Source organism: Trachemys scripta, chromosome 1 (genome assembly GCF_013100865.1).
Source record: "Trachemys scripta elegans isolate TJP31775 chromosome 1, CAS_Tse_1.0, whole genome shotgun sequence".
Classification (NCBI taxonomy): domain Eukaryota; kingdom Metazoa; phylum Chordata; order Testudines; family Emydidae; genus Trachemys; species Trachemys scripta.
In genome coordinates, this window is record NC_048298.1 from 230103073 (window position 1) to 230122344 (window position 19272).

Below are 19272 nucleotides of genomic sequence, written 5' to 3' on the forward strand. Positions count from 1 at the left end.
AGAGTCAAGTTTGGGCATCTCAACATTCCCTCTGGGAAACTTCTGTGTTAGCAGCCAGCTACTCCAAAGGAAGATGACACCAGGTGCACGGATTTAAAATCCAAGGCTCACATTATCATAAGTGACTAGTGATTTTAGCTGCGTCAATTTCTGAGGTGTCCAATTTAAGATACCTCAAAGGGGCCTGATTTTCAGAAAGTTTTGTATTTTCAGAGTATCTTCCCTCTGAAAACCTTTGGACATGCTTCAAGTCATCACCAGTCCTTTTGAAAATTTAGATCCAAGGCACCAAAAAAAATGTCTCTCTCTTATAAACTGAAATGTAATTTTCACATGTAAACTGTTCTTCCAGTACATATTATTTTACATACCCTTTCTACTTCTTGTGCTGTAGAGTTTAGTTGCCGATTTAGTAGCTCTTTGCTAGAGTCTAATTTAATACAAAGCTCTTGTGTAGATGTGAGATCTGCAAGTATGGAGACTTTCTCCAGCTGCACATTCTGAAGCTCCTCTTCCATTTTCATAAGAGACTTGTTTATGGTAGAAATCTGTGACTTGTAGGCTTTTTCTGTTGTTAAGTGCTGCCAAAACAAATGGTCTAAGTTAAGTAACAATTTGTACTGAAAATTATTCAACACTATCCAAAAACCTGATCTTATTAGAAAACAATCCATACTGTTTTTGAGAAACTTCCTATGGAAAATGAAAAAAAAATGCACATTCTTTTGTAAAACATCAGAACTTCTGAAAGATTCTAGAGTAAGTTTTAAAATAAACTTTTCACATCCCTTGTATCTAATAACTAAAAAAAAAATCTTGTTTCTGATCATAAAGTTGTCACTGACATTTTGGAATCCCTATTTGGGATTTTGCAGTACCTGTGGAGTGGATATCTTTAAAATTCTGCTTTCAGCCTTACATTCAGTTTCATAACAGAATCACTTATCTGAACAATAAAATAAATCCCGTCTTTCTATGTATAGAAAACAGACTGAAAAGGGAAAAAAAAAAATCAATGACTATTTAAGATATTGTGAGTAATACTTACATTGCTGTCACTTGTAAAATGAGGCACTCCTATGGAAGTGACCAAAAAAACCATCACACCAAAGAAGCATTCCCAAGATGACAGCCACAGGTCTTCTCACTAACATCCTTGTTTAGGGCAAGCACATCCTGGTTTCCAGGTATGTCCATGGACGGTGTGTGAATCACCGGCTCAGGGAGGCTAGCTCTCAGCCCCACCCCTTCCGCCCGCCCAAGGCCCTGCCCCTTCCACTCCCACTCCCACCGGAGTCCAGAGGCTCCCCCCCCCCCCCCAAGTGCGGCCAACATCCCAGTCCTCCCCCAGGCTAGCCCCCAGCCCCGGAGCACCAGGAAGGCGCGCGGCCACAGGCTCCCCAGCTTGGGAGGATGGACAGTCCCAGCCCCAGAGCTTGGGAGGGCAGGCAGCGCGCCATCACAGCCTCCCCAGCCGGAGCACTGGGGGGCTGGAGCAGGACTGGAGCAGGGGGTGGGGCCACACCTGGCTATTTGGGGAGGCACAGCTTCCCCCAGTCTATGCGAACTGCCGCCCATGGGTATGTCCCAATCTGAGGAGGCAGTGCCAGTGTCCTGGCCAGTTCTAGTGGAACTGAGATTTTGTTCCAGTTTTACTGGATCACCCAAACATTTGGTTCCACATTGTTAAAGGTATTTAGATGTTGCTACGCTCAGCATTGTAACTCCTAACTGATTCAGGAACCTAAATCTCATTTTCAAATGGGAATTAGGCTCTTAGGAATCTAAATTCCATCAACAGCCTCCTAAATCAGTGGCTAACAGAATTCCAACCCATGCTACTACAAGATACAACACGGTCCAGGATTCTTCATAAAATTGAGTCTTTTATCCCACCTGTCTTTGCAGTATGCAGTAGAAGTAGGTATTATACCAAATCTTTAAACAACTACAGAGTTAAGATATTGCCAGGCATTGTTTAGGTTAGGGTGATTTTTAAGATACTATGCCACCTTACTTGCTCAATCTCTATTTCAAGGGACTCCATTCTTTCTTTCAGCCTGCGGCTCTCAGACTCTGTATTGAGGAGCATCAGTCGGACAGAGCTGCAATCTCCCTCCGCTTGGTGGAATTTTGTTTCCCAGCTTTCTGCCTGTTCACTAGCTCTGTGGTAGCTCTCCGAAAGTTCACAGTTCTCTCTCTCCTAAAATACAGAATCTGATTTTTTTAAACTGATCTTCTGCATTAAGTAGGACAAAATAAATATGGGAAGCATAGTATCTACAGGGATGACACAAAGTCTCTGCCCTTTCAGCCAAGACATCAAATAAAAGGTTTCTCAAGAGGCAGACTGTTTTGTATCTGCTTACATTTATTTACTAGCTGCATTTTTAAGTTAAATGATAAAAATAAATTTCTTCAATACAGTGATATGCTTCATTCATGTTTTAAATTAAAAATTCCTGGACAAATGATTGGAATAATTCCCTATTCCTGCAGATAAATGATTTTCAATTCTGTATACTAAATCCTAGAAATACCATTAAGTTACAAGTTCTAACATTTATAGATATTATTGAAATATACTTGGAATAGTTCATAGTGAGAAAAAAATATGGTGAATTACCACCTCTTCATGGACTAATGTCAGCACTATTACTAATGGGGGCTGTGTGCCCATTCTGTTGTGTACAGCACCCCCAAAACAATGGAGGCAAAGAATACCATGGGAGCACACAGATGATTGAGTTCAAGCATTTGCAAAAGTCCCTGGACAGTGATTAGATGCTACATTTCAGTCACTATTGATCCAATCTGGTATTAAACCAATGCCCTGGAGATACAAGACACCCAGTCCCTGCATCATATAGTACCCCATCTTCTGAACTTTACTGTTTTTTTTTGTGGTTCGGGTTTTTTTTAAAGTACACTTCTTCCTTGCTTGCCTAATGCAAAAGTAGTAAAACTGCAACTCAGCTTTTGTTACCCATATAGCTTTTTCTATCTGTCTCACCTACATACAAACACTTACTATAGAATTCAATGTGCTCTTCAGTCTGGCAATATCTGAGCTTGAATCCTGCGCTTTCAACTTCATATCATCAAGCTCATTATGACACTTTGCAAGTTTTTGGTGTAGAATCTGTGAAGAAAGATATAGTTTTTCCACAAGGTTAACACTCTTTATGCCTTTAGTTTCTTATTCCATTTTACTAGCAGGTAAATAGTGAATATTGCTTTGATGCATAGATGCATAGTTTTTTATGATTAAAAGTTGCAAAAAAATTATAAACTCAAACATTTCAGCTGTGCAACCACATAGAAAAATATTAACATGATGATTAGACTTCTAGTTAATCTTCACAGATTAACTTTTATAAAAAGTTTAAGAGGATATTTGAATCTGTTACAAAACAACATTCTGCAAAAAACATAGTTGGCTAATGTAAGACAAAAACAATTATTTATAAAAAGGAGCAGAGGTAACTGGTGCTAAAGCTCTTCAGCAAAAAGGTAGGGGAGAAGAGGTCAGCTCTTTGATAGGATTTTTAAAGGTTCTGATTTATTTGTGAGACACAGTCCAGGATGAAACTGTTCCATAGGGCAAAAGCAAAATGATTAAAGCTACAAAGCACTTCCTGCTGGTCCAATAAAAGTTGACCGATTACACAATGCTGGCTTTCTTCCTTACTTCCAACTGCTTCAAAAGGCATCCTGACTCATCACTGCAAAGAAAAACCTGGAGCCCTGTAAAAGTAATTAGAAACAAGAAGGCGCACCAAGTTTTGCTGTCTGTCAGTTGGTCTACACACAGAAATTACACCAATTAACAACACTAATAACACAGCTGTTTAAGAATGTCCACAGAAGGAGGGGTTGCACTAATTTAACAAAATCAATTCGGAAATATATTTAAATCAATGCAATTTCTGTGGGCAGATTAGGCCTATGTTAAACCACTGCTACTTAAGAAGAGAAGAGGAAACAGGAGCCTCGTTCAGCTCCTATCTATCAAAACTATATAGCACAAGCAAAAATAACTTTGCAGTGACGGGGAAAAGGAAAACACTGAATGCTGGAGATGTCCTCTCAGCCATGGAGGAAATGGAGTTCCAGAGATTGATAGCCCCTTTAAAGGAATCATTGGAAGTTTACAGGCGTGAGCAAAAAGGCAAAAAAGAAGCAAGGAAAGACAAAAACAGGAAGGCAGACTTTGAGGAACAAGACAAGAGCAAAGAGGTGGAGAATGATGATGATCAGATGGAGGAGGAGGAATAAAATGATGATGAAGAGAAGGATAACTGAGCTTCCTGGAGAGACAAAGACATGCACACAGGTTGGGCTCTGTTCCTAGGGATATAAATACTGTAAATAAAAAGAAAGAATGTCAACAAGAGAAAAGAATAAAACTTTCAAGACATCAGAGAGAAGAGAACACCAGGTGACTGGGCAACATGCCCAGAACAGTGAACCAAGTTGCAGGAAAGCATCTGCAGAGCAAAGAGGACAACCAGGCAACAGGGGAGAAGATGACCATACATGAGACAAGCATGTGCAAGAGAGAAGAGGCGCTAAAGGAACAGAACACTTGGGAGGGAAAGAAAAGAAAGAAAGAAAGAAAGATTACAGTGTAATACTTATTTTTAAAAGGACAAAACATTTGTCACCTTAAAGGCAACTAAAATACCAAATACTTTCTTAATATTACTTTTCCATGTAAGCAATTGGTGTAGTGGCTCCTCAGGTTACCTCTCTGTGATCTACCCTATGAAAAAAATTGAGAATCCCTGACCTAGAAACTTATTTCACACCACTTGCAGATGAGATGTAGGAGAAAACAGGACAGACAGGACACAGTTGAGATTAGAAACCAATCAGCAGATCTGAGTTTAGTTCTTTTGCATATAATAGCACAGAAATTACATGCAACACTTTGGGAAATATGCAATTTTACCTTTCAGCCTAGGTTTCTGTACATAGATATACCTGATTTTCCTTCTTAACTCTATGAAGTTGCTCCTGCAACCTGTCATTCTCCTGAGCTAATGATTCTCTGTCCCTGCCAGTCTGAGCAAGTTCATCATTGGTTTCATCCAGCTGTTGACGCAATCTGGTGATATCCTCCTCACAGATGCATAGAGCTTCAGTAGACTGTCTGTGCAGCAAGTAAGACAGGATGTAATAAATATTTCAATATAACAATAATAATTAGCCTAACAAGAGTGATATTTCCAAGGAGTCAAAAAGTTTACAAATAAACATTAAACAAAAACAGGTATAAAATAGAAAGTCACATTTAATAAGGTAATAAACTACAAATAATTTATTTGTTAACACATTTAAATTTCAGTGGCTAGTGTGATACAGCAGGGCCAAAGAGCAGCAGGAGAGTGATTTTTTTTTTTTTAAGTAGCTCCACATCCCACAGGAGAGTGATCTTATTGGGTGCTGGGAAGTAGGTGGGCACAAGCTCACCCACTGCTAAAGGCCCCTCCCCCAGCCTGGGGAGGAGCTACGGAACCCAACTCAACTAAATACAGGGGACAACGAAAAAAAACAAAACAGGAACAGGTGTGGGGGTCAAAGGGCCAAAACTAGGGAACCAGAAGGGGACACTGAGCAGAGAACCCTGGACAGTGCCCACTGCTCCTCAAAAGTGTCCAAAGGAGCTAGCAGACGCCACCCAGAGGATCTCTGCCCGGATGCATGAACGGATAAAGGAATGAAAACAGGCCCCACAGTTGCAGAGCCCCCCCTCAGCCAACCTCCTCTGCCTGGTGTTATAAATGGCCACCTTGGCCATAGCTAGGAGGAGGTTGATGAGGAAGTCCCTCGACTTCATGGGGCCATGGATGGGGTGTGCATAAACAAACAGGTGCAGGGAAAAGTGCAGCTAGAACCTCAACAAGAGGTTTCTGGAGGTGCCGGAAGAGGGGCTGCAACCCGGCACACTGCAGATAGACATGTGCCACGGTCTCCCTCACACCGCGAAAAGGGCAAGCATCGGGAACAGGGGTGAACTGCACTAGGTACATGCCCGTGCTCACTGCTCCATGAAGGAGCCGTCAGCTAACATCCCTGGCGGGCCATGGAACCAAGATGGAATACAGGCTGGCCCACCGGGGTCCCTCGTCTGCTACAGCTGGTAGAAGGTCCCGCCGCTTGACGTTGGGATGGGACACGAGTGTAAGGAATGAAGAGCGTGGAGCACAACGGTGTAAAGATGGTCTCGTGGTGTGGTTCGGAAGCGAACCAGCTGCAAATTGCGCAGCTGGCTCGAGGTACAAAGGGGTGGGGGCTGAGAGGACTCAAGGGGCAGGGGCCTGATGAAGAGATCCGGAGGACCTGGGGTGAGGGGCAGGCGAGGGATACCCTCTCACAGGACCCGCTCGAGGAAAGACCTAGAAGTGGGCAATAAGGCTCCCTCCACCTCCCGAAGTATGCGCCGGGAGGTACCAAGGGTGGAGAGCCCCGTGCTTCAGCCGAGCGCATAGGGATCCACCCAGTCGTAGTTCAGGAGGTCTCTGATTGTGGTAACTTCCGCCAGGACCAACCTCTGGCACACTGAGGGTGACACTGCCACCTGCACATGAAGATGAAGATCTGCCTGCTCAGTGGCCGCCACGGACCTGGTCGCTGAAACCAGCTTCCAGGTCCGGAGGAGGTCCTGGAAGAAGACCGGCAGCTCAGAGAGGTCTCGCGGAAGACCTCTTGGATGGAGATAAAAGAGCTGCCAGTCATATTGGAGCCCTCGGAGGTGGCGGTGCAAGGCGTGTGCCAACGTACTCCACACCGAGCTATCTGCACCATAAAGGAGTCTCTGCAGGACCTGGAGGCGGAAGACGTGGACCTAGTGTGCCTGCGCACACCTGTCCTCCCTTCTCCAGGAGGGGAAGATGCAGAACCCCCGCAGAGACCCAGTGCAGCCCTTGGCCAAAAGAACTCCAGAACCAGCTTCTGGAGCCAGGCCAAGAACCCCAGGGCTGAGCACAGGGTGTTGAGCCAGTGCCAGAGCCTGGACAGGACTAGCTGATTGAGCACCAGTGCCCTCCCCGAAGGGAGAGGCACCGGAGCAGTCCTGCCCATCTCCATAACCGCTCAACCACTCTGCCCTCCAAATTGTGCCAGTTCTCCAGCGCAGAAAATTAAACGCCGAGATAGAGCAGTGGACCCGCGCCCCACTGAATGGCCTGAAGCGAGGGTGGGCGGGAGCTTGCCTGCCACCCGACCATCAGGCCAGAGCTCTTGACCCAGTTGACCCAGGCGGAGGAGACCGCCAAGTACAGCTTGGCAGGCCTCCACCCACACCAGGTCATCCGGGTTCTGGACCATGAGGAGCATGTCATCAGCATATGCTGACAGGACCAGCTACATCTCTGGCTCATGGCGCACGATCCCTGTCAACCTCTTTCAGAGGATACGGAGGAAGGGCTCAACAGCCAGAGTATACAGCTGGCCTGACAGCGGGCAGCCTTGATACACTCCTCGCCAGAAGCTGACGGGTTTGGTCAGGGTCCAGTTGAGCCTGACCAAACACTCCACAAAAGGTGTACAGCACCTGGAGAAAACCCACAAATCGGGGCCTGAAGCCAAACGCCCACAGAGCGCCCAGGAGATACCCATGGTCCATCCGGTCAAACGTCTTCTCCTGATCCAAAGACAGGAGGGCGAACAACAGACTCTCTCTACGCCCAAGCTCAAGGAGATCCCGGGACAGTGTAGGTCTGGTTAGGATGGACCACGTCCGCCAGCACGGAACCCAGTTGTAGCGAGATGACCTTCGCCATGACCTTATAGTCCGTGCTGAGGAGCGAGATGGGATGCCAATTCCTAAGGTCACGGAGGTCCCCCCTTTTTGGAAGCAAGGTGAGCATGGCTCACCTGCACGACAGAGAGGGGAAACCCACTCCCCAAGGACTCAGCCCAGATGATGGCAAGGTCCAGGCCAAGGACATCCCAGAACATGCAGTAGAACTTCATGGTCAGCCCGTCCATGCCTGGAGATTTATTGGTGGGCATGAGATGGAGGGCTTCCAAGAACTTGATCAGAGTGAGAGGCAGCTCCAGCCGGTCTTGGTCGCCCACGCTGGCCGTTGGGAGTTTGTCCCAAAGCACCCTGCAGTCATTGGAGTGGGTCGGATCCATGGAGAAGAGGCTGGCGTAGAAGGCCCTGGTCCTCTTACGCATCTCCACCAGATCCGTGAGGGGGGCACCGTCCTCCGCCAAAAGGCGGATGATGTGCTTTTTTGCCCCCCTCTTTTTCTCCAGGACGTAGAAGAAGTGGGAGCTGCGATCCATCTCCCACAGGAGACGGATGCAGGATCGAACAAAGGCACCTTGGGCCCGACACAGGAAAGTGATAGGTGGGAGGATGGGAGGTATATAAACCCCAGGATGATCAGAGCCTTATTCCCTGTGGACTGAGGAGAGATTACTACAGGTTAATTAGAGCACCTGGAGCCAATTAAGGCCCTGCCACAGACCTAATAAAAAGCCCTGCTTCAGTCAAATGAGAGAGGGGAAGGAGAGCTGACCGTAGTTTAGAGGAGTACTGTTGTTGACCAGAGGATCAGAGCACTAGGGGAAGGGAAACCCTGCTCAAGCAGAGCAGGGGGATTCCCCAGGCGCAGAGGACCGAGAGAAACCCTGCCCAAGGGGAGAGAGGTCAGGAAGCCTGAGAAGCTGAAGGGGAAGAGCAGGAGCTAGCCCAGGAGAAAGAATTACAGCTTCAAGTGCTTAGTCACTGTCCATAGGGCCCCTGGGCTGGGACTAGGAGTAGAGGGCGGGCCCGGGTCCCTTCCCCCCTCTCCTTCCCTCCCCCATCAGGGCACTAGCGGAATCATCAACGCCCAAGAATAGGGTTCAAGAGGTGGCGCCCTGACGCATCACACAAAGGAAAAGCACGGGATCCACCATAATAGCGTTGACCATTTGCCACACTAGGCTAACAAGGCAATATTTTCACAGATTTTATAGTAGTCAGACTAAAACCTCTATGATGCTGTAATTGGAATTGGAGACTTACTTTGATGATTTCTCCATCTCAGAAATGAGATCCCTCAAACCTGAAATGGTCTCTTCCTTGAAAAGAGATTAAAAAGTTCAGTAAGCCTGTTTCTCCCCAGTTAATAAATGAAAAGGATTGAGCAAAATCAGAAATACTGCTTTTCTGGCTCAGTTAGCTCTTCAGTATTTCAGTGCTTGATGTAATTGTCTACATTGAAACTCATTCTGGTTTTGCAAAACTTCACCATACATTTTATAGAGAATCACTATGCCAATAGTATACAGTACTTTGACTTGGTCAGGACTTGTAAAAGTCTAATCATCTACTTGCCACTGGGAAATGGAGGAACCAATAATATTAACTTCTGCAGAATGTAAACTAACTTTCTCTTTTTTTTTTAGAACTTACATTTCCTCATCCTCCATGGTTACAAAGATAATCTCCTGAATGTGAACCAAATGCTAGCAGACACAGTGATGTCTTCCTAAGACTGCTGACAATTAGCACTATCTTCTCATAGCTTTCCTATAGTGCAGCTAAATGAGAACTAACTAGAGTGTCAGCTTTTACTGCTGCCATTTAATTCTGCTGACAGCCCGGAAAGCAGGGATACCAACAATAATCAAATCAATTTCATTCTGCTGCAGAAAGAGGAGTCTTGGAAAGAGGACCCAAAACTAGATGGAGACACTTTCCCATATTGGAGCAAAACATGATGACCTTGCATGCTGATTCACTGGTACAAATTCATTGATGATTCAGGGGCCCCATTCTCTTCAAAGAGAAACAATTCTTAAATGAACAATTCTTTTTCATAAAGCTTTAATGTCAGGAAAGTTGTTGCCTATGCTATTAGCTTACAGACCATTCTGCAAGGTACTGAACATCCTTAAAATGATTTAGTTAAAACTGGTGCAAATCCCTGTGTAGACAACTTTATTATACTTTAAGAGTGATTTATTTCAATTTAGGTTAAACTGATGCCAAATCAACTTAAACTAAACTGAACACTTCAAAACTGAAATAAGACTGTCCACACAGAGGTCTGCACCAGTTTTAATTAAATCAGTTAAAATTCATACCTTAAATTAAACCAGTGCAATTTTCTCATATAGACAAGCCCTTAGGGTGCAAAGGCTGTTGTTATTCAAAGCGAACTGCAATAAAAGAGGGCAATGCAATTTTGGGCTGAATAAACAAAGGCACAATTCATGGGAGAGGGAGGAAATAGACCCTTTCTATAGGGCTCTGGCATAAACAAAGCAGGAATAAAGTGTTCAGTTAGTCAATCCCCTCTTTTTCGGGGGAGGGATAGCTCAGTGGTTTGAGCATTGGCCTGCTAAACCCAGGGTTGTGAGTTCAATCCTTGCGGGGGCCACTTAGGGATCTGGGGCAAAATCAGTACTTGGTCCTGCTAGTGAAGGCAGGGGGCTGGACTCAATGACCTTTCAGGGTCCCTTCCAGTTCTATGAGATAGGTATATCTCCATATATTTAAGTGTCCAGAACTGGAGGGAGTTAAGAAGAGAGCAATAAAATGATCATGGTGCTGGAAAGAGTTAGAAGAAAAGTTTAAAAAAAGAGATAAATATGTAATACTTGGTTACATAAAATTGAGGGTATGTGATTGTAGTTCAGACCTACTCATGTGAGCTTTACCTGAGACTAGCATTGCTAAAAGTAACAGTGTAGAGGTGGTGGTATGGGTTTCATTGCCCCACCTGGAAGAGAGGGTTACTCACCTTCTGCAGTAACTGAGGTTCTTTGAGATGGGAGTCCCTATGGGTGCTCCACTTTAGGTGATTGTGCGCCCTGCACCTATAGTTGGAGAATTTCGACAGCAATACCTGGCTGGGCCACACATACGCTCTCCCTGTCTCGCGCCTACAACGGCAATTAACTAGTGCTGTGCAGCTCCCCCACCCCCACCCAGTTCTTTCTCTATTGCAGAGGACTTACTTACAACTCTGAAGTAGAGGGGAGGGTAGTGGAGCACCTACAGGGACTCACATCTTGAAGAACCTCAGTTATTGCACTATGTAAGCAATCCTCTTTCCCCGCCCTCCCGAGTGGGGTCCCTGTGGGTGTTCCATTTTAGGTGACTGTAGAGCAGTGCCCCTCAGGGGAAAGGAGGGGCTTCGGAGTTAGGTCTCAATGGACAATAAGACCATGTGGAGTGTGTTCTAACACATGAGGGGGGTTTATAGGTCATGTTGTTGGTAACAGAGCTGAATGCAATCTGAAATCCATCTGGAAAGTCTGTGCTTAGAGATGGGTTTGCCTTTGGAGCGGTCCATGGTGGAGAGGAACAATCTAGGAGTTTTCCTGAACAATCTGATCCATTCAAGATAAAGGATTAGCACCCTTCTGACGTCCAGGGCATGGAAAATTGCTTCTTGCCTGTCCTTGTGAGGTTTAGGGAAGAACGTGGGAAGATAGATAGGTTGATTGATGTGGAAGGAAGAAGGGACTTTCGGCAAAAATTTGGGGTGAGGTCACTGACCTTGTTTTTGGAAAAAAATGTATAGGATGGTTCAGCCATAAGAGCACCAATTTCTCCCACATCTCGCAGACATGATGGCAACTAGGAAGGCCACCTTCAAGGAAAGATGTAGAAGAGAACATGTGGCCAAAGGTTCGAATGGGGCAATTGTGAGAGATCGAAGCACTAAAGTCAGGTCCTATGGGGGCACTGGAGCTCTGGATAGAGGTTGCATACTCCCTGGAGGAATCTTTTGGTAATTGGGTGAGCAAAGACTGAAACGCTATCCACTTTGTCATGGAATGTTGTAATGGCTTCCAGATACACCCGCAGTGAAATCATTAAAAGGCCGGCTTTCTTAAGGTAGAGCATGTCGTCCAGGACCACTGGTATGGTAGAGGTGGTGGTGCTGATGTGTTTATTTAGGCACCACATGTGGAATCTCTTCTGTTTGTGGAGGTACGCAGCCAGTGTAGTGAGCCTTCTGCTGTTTAGCAGAATGTCTTTAATGTCCTCAGAACAAGTTGTCTCCTTGCCCTGGAATCATTGAGGAGCCAGGCTGTGAGATGGAGTGACCCCAGGTTTGGAAGCAGAGTCTGACCCGTGTCCTTAGAGAGGACATTTGGAAGAAGCAGGAAGAGACATGGGGGGCATGATGACATCTGTTTCAGGTATGGGTACCAGGTTTGTCTGGGCCATGCTGGTGCTATCAGGATGACTTTGGCTTGATCGATTCTGATCTTGTGCAGGACCCTGGAAGGCAATGGGGTGGGAGGAAAAGCATACAGGAAAGGTGCGTGCCATGAAATGAAAAAATGCATTGCCGCTGGATCCTGACCAGACCAGACCAGTCCCACTCTGAAGGAAAAAGCTGGACATTTGTTGAGTTTTTCTGGCAAATAGGTCTATTGCGGGTAACTCCCATAGTTGAAATATGACTGGATCACGCAGGTGTTGATTTCCCACTTGTGGTCGTTCGAGAACCTTTGACTTAATGCGTCGGCCATGATATTCTAAGACCGAGGCAGGGAGGTGGTTGATATGGTGACATTGTGTTGTATGCACCATGTCCAGAATTTTATGGCCTCCGTACATAGGAAGTGGGATCTTGCTCCTCCCCGTTTATGTGGAACATGCAGGTTACATTGTCCATCATGATCTGTATGTTTTTGTCTTTGATCAGAGGCATGGAGTGTGCACAGGCATTGTGAACTGCGCGTAGTTCCAGTACATTGCTGTGGAGTGTTGATTTGGAAAGAGACCATCTTCTCTGTACTGTGAGCTTGCGTAGGTGGGCACCCCCACCCCAGTAGAGAGGCATCCATTGTGATTATCAATTCGGGAGGAGGCTGAAGGAAAGGGACACCTCTGTAGATGTTGTGCGGGTGAGTCCACCATTGTAGCGAGTCCTTGACCTTCATAGGCATACTCAGAATTTTATTCAAATTGTGTTTGCGTGCCATAAATACTGTCTTGAGCCAACTCTGCAAGCAGTGCATGTGCAGTCTAACATGTTTCACCATGTATGTGGTCACCAACATGTGACCTAGTAGCTGAAGACCGGTCCTGGCCAATATCCTTGGGCTGTGCACTGAGGTACTGATGAGGTTCGTTAGAGTGGTGAATCTCTGAAAAGGTAATGATGCGGGTGTTTCTAGAGAATTTAGGTGCACAATGATAAAGTCCAGTTTCTGGACTGGCATTAATGTGGACTTTTGGATATTTATTTGTAGACCGAGACTGGTGAAGAGCAACATTGTCTGGTGCATGGCTGCGACGGCTTCTGCCCAAGTGTGAGCCTTGATTAGACAGTCATCTAAGTAGGGGTATATCATGACCCCGTGCTTGCGAAGGTGAGTTGCTGCCACAGCAAGGACTTTAGAAAATGCTGAAGGAGCAGTGGAGGATAGTACTGTATATTGGAAATGGTCCTGTCCCAGTACGAACCGAAGAAATTTCCTGTGTGTAGGGCGTATAGTAATGTAAAAATATGCATCTTGCAGGTCGGGGGCTGCAAACCAATCCCTTTGCTCCAGTGCTGGAACGATTGTAGCTAACGTAACCATCCTGAATTGTTGTGTTCTGACGAATTTATTTAGCTTCCTGAGATTGAAGACGGGTCTCCATCCTCCAGACTTCTTTCAGATTAAAAAATAATGGGAATAGAAGCCCTTCCCTCTGATGTACCGGAACTGGCTCTAGCGCGCCCATTTGTAGGAGATGCTCCACTTCCTGTCTCAGGAGGGGCTCATAATAGGGGTCCCTGAAGGAGGACAGGGAGGCAGAGTGGGTAGAAGAGATGAAGAGGAACTGGATGGCATAGCCAGGCTTGATGATTTCCAGTACACATCTGTTGGAGGTGATGGTTCACCAGTTTGGTTAGAACGGTGGTAGACAATTGATAAAGGGATGGTTGGTGGGAGGTAGTGTTGGCAGCAAAAGTTGGGGGAGGTCTGGCAAGCCCTTGACCAAACCTTCAAATCTGCTGTTTAGAGGTTGATTGTTAAGCTGTGGTGGCTTGGGAGGAGCTTAGTCTGCGTCTGGGTGGTCTCTGTCTGTGCCTCTGGTTATCGTATTGTCTCGGTTGCTGTGTGTATGGGGCCTGTCTGGGGTGCTGTGATGTATAATACCTGCCTCATTTGCATTTTGTTGCAGGTGTACAGATGCCAGGAGACTTGATTGTGGCCCTCAAATCTTTCAACGAATGGAGCAACTTGTTGGTCTTGGCGACGAACAGTTTTGGACCCTCGACAGAAGGTTCTCCACAGTGGCTTGGACCTCCCTAGGGAAGTCTGACAGATGAAGTCAAGAGGCTTGGTGCATTACTATGGCGGTGGCAATGGTCCTTGCTGCTGTGTCAGCAGAGTCCAAAAGAGGCTTGGAGGGCAGTTCTAGCTAAGAGATGGCTCTCAGAAATGAACGATGTAAACTACTCTTTTGTCATCTAGTATGTAGTCAATAAAGTCAGAAAATTTGGAATAGTTTATATGGTCATACTTCGCCATAAGGGCTTCATAATTGGCAATCCAGAAGTGGTGTTGCTGATTAATACTCCTTGAGACCAAGTAAGTCCAGTCTTTTCCACTCTTTATCATAAGGGGTGGTTCTAGAGTAATGCTCTTTGCCCCATTCGCTAACTGGATCGATTGCCAATGAATTTGTCTGAGGGTGTATGAATAGAAATTTCATCCCTTTTGAAGGGATGTAATATTTTTTGTCCACTCTCTTACATGTGGCCGGGATGGTAGCAAGGGTCTGCCAGATATTTGCAGTGCGTTCCATGATTGCTGAGTTAATCGAAAGGGCAATCTTGGAGGAGGTGGACATGTGGAGTATGTCCAAGAGCTCGTGGATGTGACTCTGAGACCTCCTCTAGGGTTATCTGGAGCATCGTCGCTATTCTTTTGAAGAGCTCCTGGAAATTCCTAAAATCATCTCCAGCAATAGGCGTAAGGGGCATAATAGTCTCATCTGGTGAGAATGAAGTGCAGGTGGTAGGAGCTGCCTCCTGAGCTAAAACTTCTTCCGTCTTCTCAAGGCTCTGTTCGGGAGGGGCAGCTGGTGGCACTGTGGATCTTGGTGAAGAGTGCCTATGTACCTCACAGTGCCTCTTAGGGGTTTGGGGTAAAACTGTCTATAAGCTGCCCCTGGGTCCCAGAATGCCCATTGAGGTGGTAAGGGCATAGGTGGGGGCCCCTGGGTCCCAGAATGCCCATTGAGGTGGTAAGGGCATAGGTGGGGGCCCCAAGGGGTGACCATACCACCCTTGCAATTCAGACCCTGGCGGAGGCTTGGGACACTCCTGATGAGTGGACTGAACTCTGCCTTGCATAGGTGAAGAGTGTTGGGAGGAGAAAGCTTCCCCTTCCTCATCTTCATCCTCCTCACTAGAGAAAGGAGAAGCGGCTCTAGCTGGCGGAGTGAGCAGTAGTGAAAGTACCGAAGAAGTATCGGAACGGAAGAGAGGTGATTTCGGAACCGGGGCAATTTTCAGGTCCTTCAGAGCAAGGAACTGTTGAAGCTGTGGTACTATTTGAGGTACCTGTGTGAAAAGTGGTACAGAGAATAGGGGACCTTGTGGTACGGGTAGGAAAGGAGCTGACAGTGTGGCAATGTGTGGTGCAGTGTCTGTGCTATTCAACATAGGGCCAGCAGGTGGTGCTGTTGCCTTTTGTACTGCAGAGTTGCTCCATACCAAGCACTTTTTCTGCGCTGCCTGTGCGGAATGGGGAAGGCGGTCTTCTACCTGCCCTTCTTCTTAGAGCCTGCCCGCTTAGGGTCTGCAGCTGTGATGGTACCACCAGTACCGGAGGTCCTTGCTGACTCAAAGGTACTAAGCTGCGGCGTGGTTGGTACCGATCTAGTGGACAGAAGCAGGGAACGTTCCCTCTTTGATGTGGTCTTGGTAGGGTTTGTGTTAGTTCTCCTCTTTCCAAGTACTTTAGGAGACAGGTCCCTTTCTTGTGGTGTGGAGGAGAGGGGTCTGTCAGAAGCCGCCTATGGTGATAGGGCGGCAGGAGAAGTTTGTTAGCTCGGGCCTGAGGCGGGACAGAGGGACTTCTCCAATAGGATAAATTTCAGTTTAAGGTCCCTCGCTTTCCTAGTCCATGTCTTAAGATTGTGGACTGGCAATGAGTGGACTTCTGGGGCACATGAGTTGCCCCCAGGCACCGAACACATTGCAAGCATCTGTCGGAAAGCAGAATTGCCTCACAACAGGAGAGGCAGTGTTTAAAGCCCAGTGACCCTGGCATTCTGAGGAAAATTAATGTGCCTTAAGGGGACAAAAGGAAAAAAAGTTTGATTTTTTTTTTTAGAATGGGGAGAAAAAGAAATAAAAGGTTCTTAACCAACTAACCTAACTGCACTAAACTACTTGACTAAACTAAATCTGAGGTAAAGTGAGTACACACGCTACTGGAGCTCCGACTCAGACCACAGGAGATTGAGAAGGAACGGGGGCGGGGGAGGAGCCAAACATCACTAGTTAATTGCCGCTGCAGGTGTGAGGCGGGGAGAGCACATGTGCGGTCCAGCCAGGTAGTGCGGTCGAAATTCTCTGACTAGAGTTGCAGGACGCACAATCACCTAAAGTCGAGCAACCACAGGGTGAAGAATTCTGGGTACCTACTTGCATTGCTGACACATCTACACTGCTAGCATGGGTATATCTACCTGGGTTGCAATCACACCTTGAACTGCAGTAAAGACACACCCCAGGGGGAGATGTTGAATGCTTGAGCCCTGTGAAGGGCCCATTTGTACTACAAACTGGAAATATACGGTAACCATTTCAAGGGATAACGAAGTTGTAACTACATCACCAATTTGGTTGTATGTTACATAAATGGGCCCTAGAAGAGAAAATAAAGTCTGAATTTCAAGAAAAAGTTTCTGAATGTGAAACTTATTAGCCTGTTAGTCTGCTTTACCCAAGGAAGTGGTAAAATCACATCTCTTGGCATTTTTAAAATTAGACTGTACAAAACACTAAGAATGAGGAGCTCAGCACTGGCCTAACTCAGTTGCTATTGAAGTCAATGGGAGCTTTTTATGGATTTTAATGGGAGCAGAATTTAGCTAACACTGAGCACTTTTGAGGATCCCATTGATGAGGTGGGGGGTCCTAAAGGGTCCTTTGCATATATAACTATTAAGAAAAATGTTTTAAAACTAATGAATCAATAATAAATTATATAGAAATGTACATGCAAGAACATACTTTCATTGCCAGGGTTTCTTGAAAGGAAGAAATTTTCTCATTTTTTTCATCCACACATTCTTGTAAAGAGTCCTTTTCTGTATCCAGCTCAGCAATAGTTTCTTTGAGAATATGGACTTCTTGTTGTTGTGCAAGATTTTGTTTCGAAAAGTTATCTGCACATATAATCATAAAGGCCTCATTTTAATTAACTCAATTTAAAATAATTATTTTCCATTTCACATAGCTTGATACACTTCTAAACCACAAGAAAACACAACAAAGGCCAAGAACCAGCAAAGCACTGAAGCATGATGATAGGGACAGAAATAATCCCACTAATGACAATGGGACACCAATGTATACCCCAAATTAAGAAACACAGTAAAAAAACTAAAAAAGAGCCACCGTGGCTTAACAATCATGTAAGAGAAGCAGTAAGAGATAAAAAGACTTCCTTTAAAAAGTGGAAGTCAAATCCTAGCAAGGAAAATAGAAAGGAGCATGAACACTGCCAAATTAAGTGTAAAAATGTAATAAGAAAAGCCAAAGAGGAGTTTGAAGAATGGCTAGCCAAAAACTCAAAAGGTAACAACAAAATGTTTTTTAAGTACATCAGAAGCAGGAAGCCTGCTAAACAACCAGTGGGGCCCCTCAATGATAGAGATAAAAAAGGAGCGCTTAAAGACGATAAAGTCATTGCGGAGAAACTAAACGAATTCTTTGCTTCAGTCTTCACGGCTGAGGATGTTAGGGAGATTCCCAAACCTGAGCCGGCTTTTGTAGGTGACAAATCTGAGGAACTGTCACAGATTGAAGTGTCACGAGAGGAGGTTTTGGAATTAATTGATAAACTTAACATTAACAAGTCACCAGGACCAGATAGCATTCACCCAAGAGTTCTGAAAGAACTCAAATGGGAAATTGCGGAACTATTAACTAGGGTTTGTAACCTGTCCTTTAAATCAGCTTCTGTACCCAACGACTGGAAGATAGCTAATGTAACACCAATATTTAAAAAGGGCTCTAGAGGTGATCCCGGCAATTACAGACCGGTAAGTCTAACGTCGGTACCGGGCAAATTAGTCGAAATAATAGTAAAGAATAAAATTGTCAGACACATAGAAGAACATAAATTGTTGGGCAAAAGTCAACATGGTTTCTCTAAAGGGAGGAGGTTGTGAAGGCTAGGACTATAACAGCGTTTAAAAGAGAACTGGATAAATTCATGGAGGTTAAGTCCATTAATGGCTATTAGCCAGGATGGGTAAGGAATGGTGTCCCTAGACTGTTTGTCAGAGGGTGGAGATGGATGGCAGGAGAGAGATCACTTGATCATTGCCTGTTAGGTTCACTCCCTCTGGGGCACCTTGGATTGGCCACTGTCGGTAGACAGGATACTGGACTAGATGGACCTTTGGTCTGACCCAGTACGGCCGTTCTTATGTTCTTATGGACTACTCGCATGCTTAAAGCCTGTGCTTGAGCGCTTTGCTGGATCAGGGCCTAAGCTACTAAAGACTCAATGCAAATTTACCTCTTTTTAGGGTGTTTTTTTAATCGCAAATATTAAGACTATTAAGACAATAATTATAACTCCTCAATAATGTAAATTGAAGTGCCTAGGAAATAGGTTTAAAACAAGAGAGCAAAATGGAGTGCAAATTACAATATGTAAAGCTAGGTATTATTAAACTTCCTTATCCATGAGCAAAACATTGGTCTTCTCTGTTATGTTAAGAGAAAGGTGTTTACTTAAGAGAGAAAGATCTATAAATGCTAATTATGAACCAAAAAAGGACACTGAGTATTCCACACAAGAGTATTCATAATGAGTAAAGAAAATTAACAAATTAATAATAAAATGTTAGATAAACACTGCAAGACACTTTTAGTAGGCTGTAACTGAATTATATGACACTAAGGGCAAGTCTACACTGCAGATGGGAGCATGCGTCCCAGCAGATAGACAAATGCTACTCAAGTTAGTCTCTAAAAATAGCAGTGTGGCCACGGCAGCATGGGCTAGCTGCCCAAATACAATCACACCAGACCCCTTGGGTATGTACTCAGATGGCCAAAC

General features: G+C 45.3%; 1 protein-coding gene across 6 annotated transcripts in view; it reads right to left on the reverse strand.

The window, feature by feature from the left end:
• The window catches only part of TSGA10 (testis specific 10), an 80305-nt gene that overhangs the window by 26608 nt on the left and 34425 nt on the right, over window positions 1-19272 (reverse strand). For 5 of the 6 annotated variants that reach the window (XM_034757959.1, XM_034757962.1, XM_034757960.1 and 2 more), the window contains 6 exons: window positions 17211-17365; window positions 9026-9081; window positions 4987-5155; window positions 3032-3142; window positions 2018-2203; window positions 372-581 (listed from right to left, as the gene is read on the reverse strand). In XM_034757959.1, the coding sequence (XP_034613850.1) occupies window positions 372-581; window positions 2018-2203; window positions 3032-3142; window positions 4987-5155; window positions 9026-9081; window positions 17211-17365 (887 nt within the window). The remainder of the gene's footprint in view (window positions 1-371; window positions 582-2017; window positions 2204-3031; window positions 3143-4986; window positions 5156-9025; window positions 9082-17210; window positions 17366-19272) is intronic. The other variant, XM_034757961.1, reaches the window with a different exon arrangement.